Source organism: Myotis davidii, unplaced genomic scaffold (genome assembly GCF_000327345.1).
Source record: "Myotis davidii unplaced genomic scaffold, ASM32734v1 scaffold1364, whole genome shotgun sequence".
In the NCBI taxonomy this organism is placed as follows: domain Eukaryota; kingdom Metazoa; phylum Chordata; class Mammalia; order Chiroptera; family Vespertilionidae; genus Myotis; species Myotis davidii.
The window spans coordinates 583,523-584,082 of NW_006295736.1; the positions used below are offsets into that span (position 1 = coordinate 583,523).

General features: G+C 64.8%; 1 protein-coding gene across 1 annotated transcript in view; it reads left to right on the top strand.

The window, feature by feature from the left end:
• ADCY1 (adenylate cyclase 1 (brain)) overlaps positions 1–560 on the top strand; it is a 64,454-nt gene that overhangs the window by 2,638 nt on the left and 61,256 nt on the right. The window contains exon 2 of the mRNA XM_015568211.1: positions 228–346. Within this exon, the coding sequence (XP_015423697.1) occupies positions 228–346 (119 nt within the window). The remainder of the gene's footprint in view (positions 1–227; positions 347–560) is intronic.

The window sequence follows — 560 nt, forward strand, 5'->3', positions numbered from 1 at the left end:
AGGAGTGGCTGGGTGTTCCGGGGGCACCGGCCCAGGATTCTGGGATTGAGGTACCTGTGCAGTGACCAGCCAGGCCTGGGCACCACCACCAGGCTTGGGGGCCAGGCGGGGGCTGCAGGACGGGTCCACGTGCTGCTGGCTGCGGGAGGAGGGCTGAGTCCTCGTCCGGGGAGATGCCTGGAGGATGCACAGGGAGGGCCCACCCAGCACCACCGTCTCCCGTCCAGGAGCGGCTGCTCATGAGCCTCCTGCCCCGGAACGTTGCCATGGAGATGAAGGAGGACTTCCTGAAGCCCCCCGAGAGGATCTTCCACAAGATTTACATCCAGCGGCATGACAACGTGAGGTAGTGCGCTGGCCCGTGGCCGAGAGCCTGGGAGCTGAGGTGGGGGTGATGGAGGAGGAGATGGAGGAGGTGGAGGTGATGGAGGAGGAGATGGAGGAGGTGGAGGTGATGGAGGAGGTGATGGAGGAAGTGATGGAGGAAGTGATGGAGGAGGATAGTTGTCCCCCTAGAGAGGGTCCCCTGAAGATCAGGAGGGAGAGGCCACGGGGGGGGC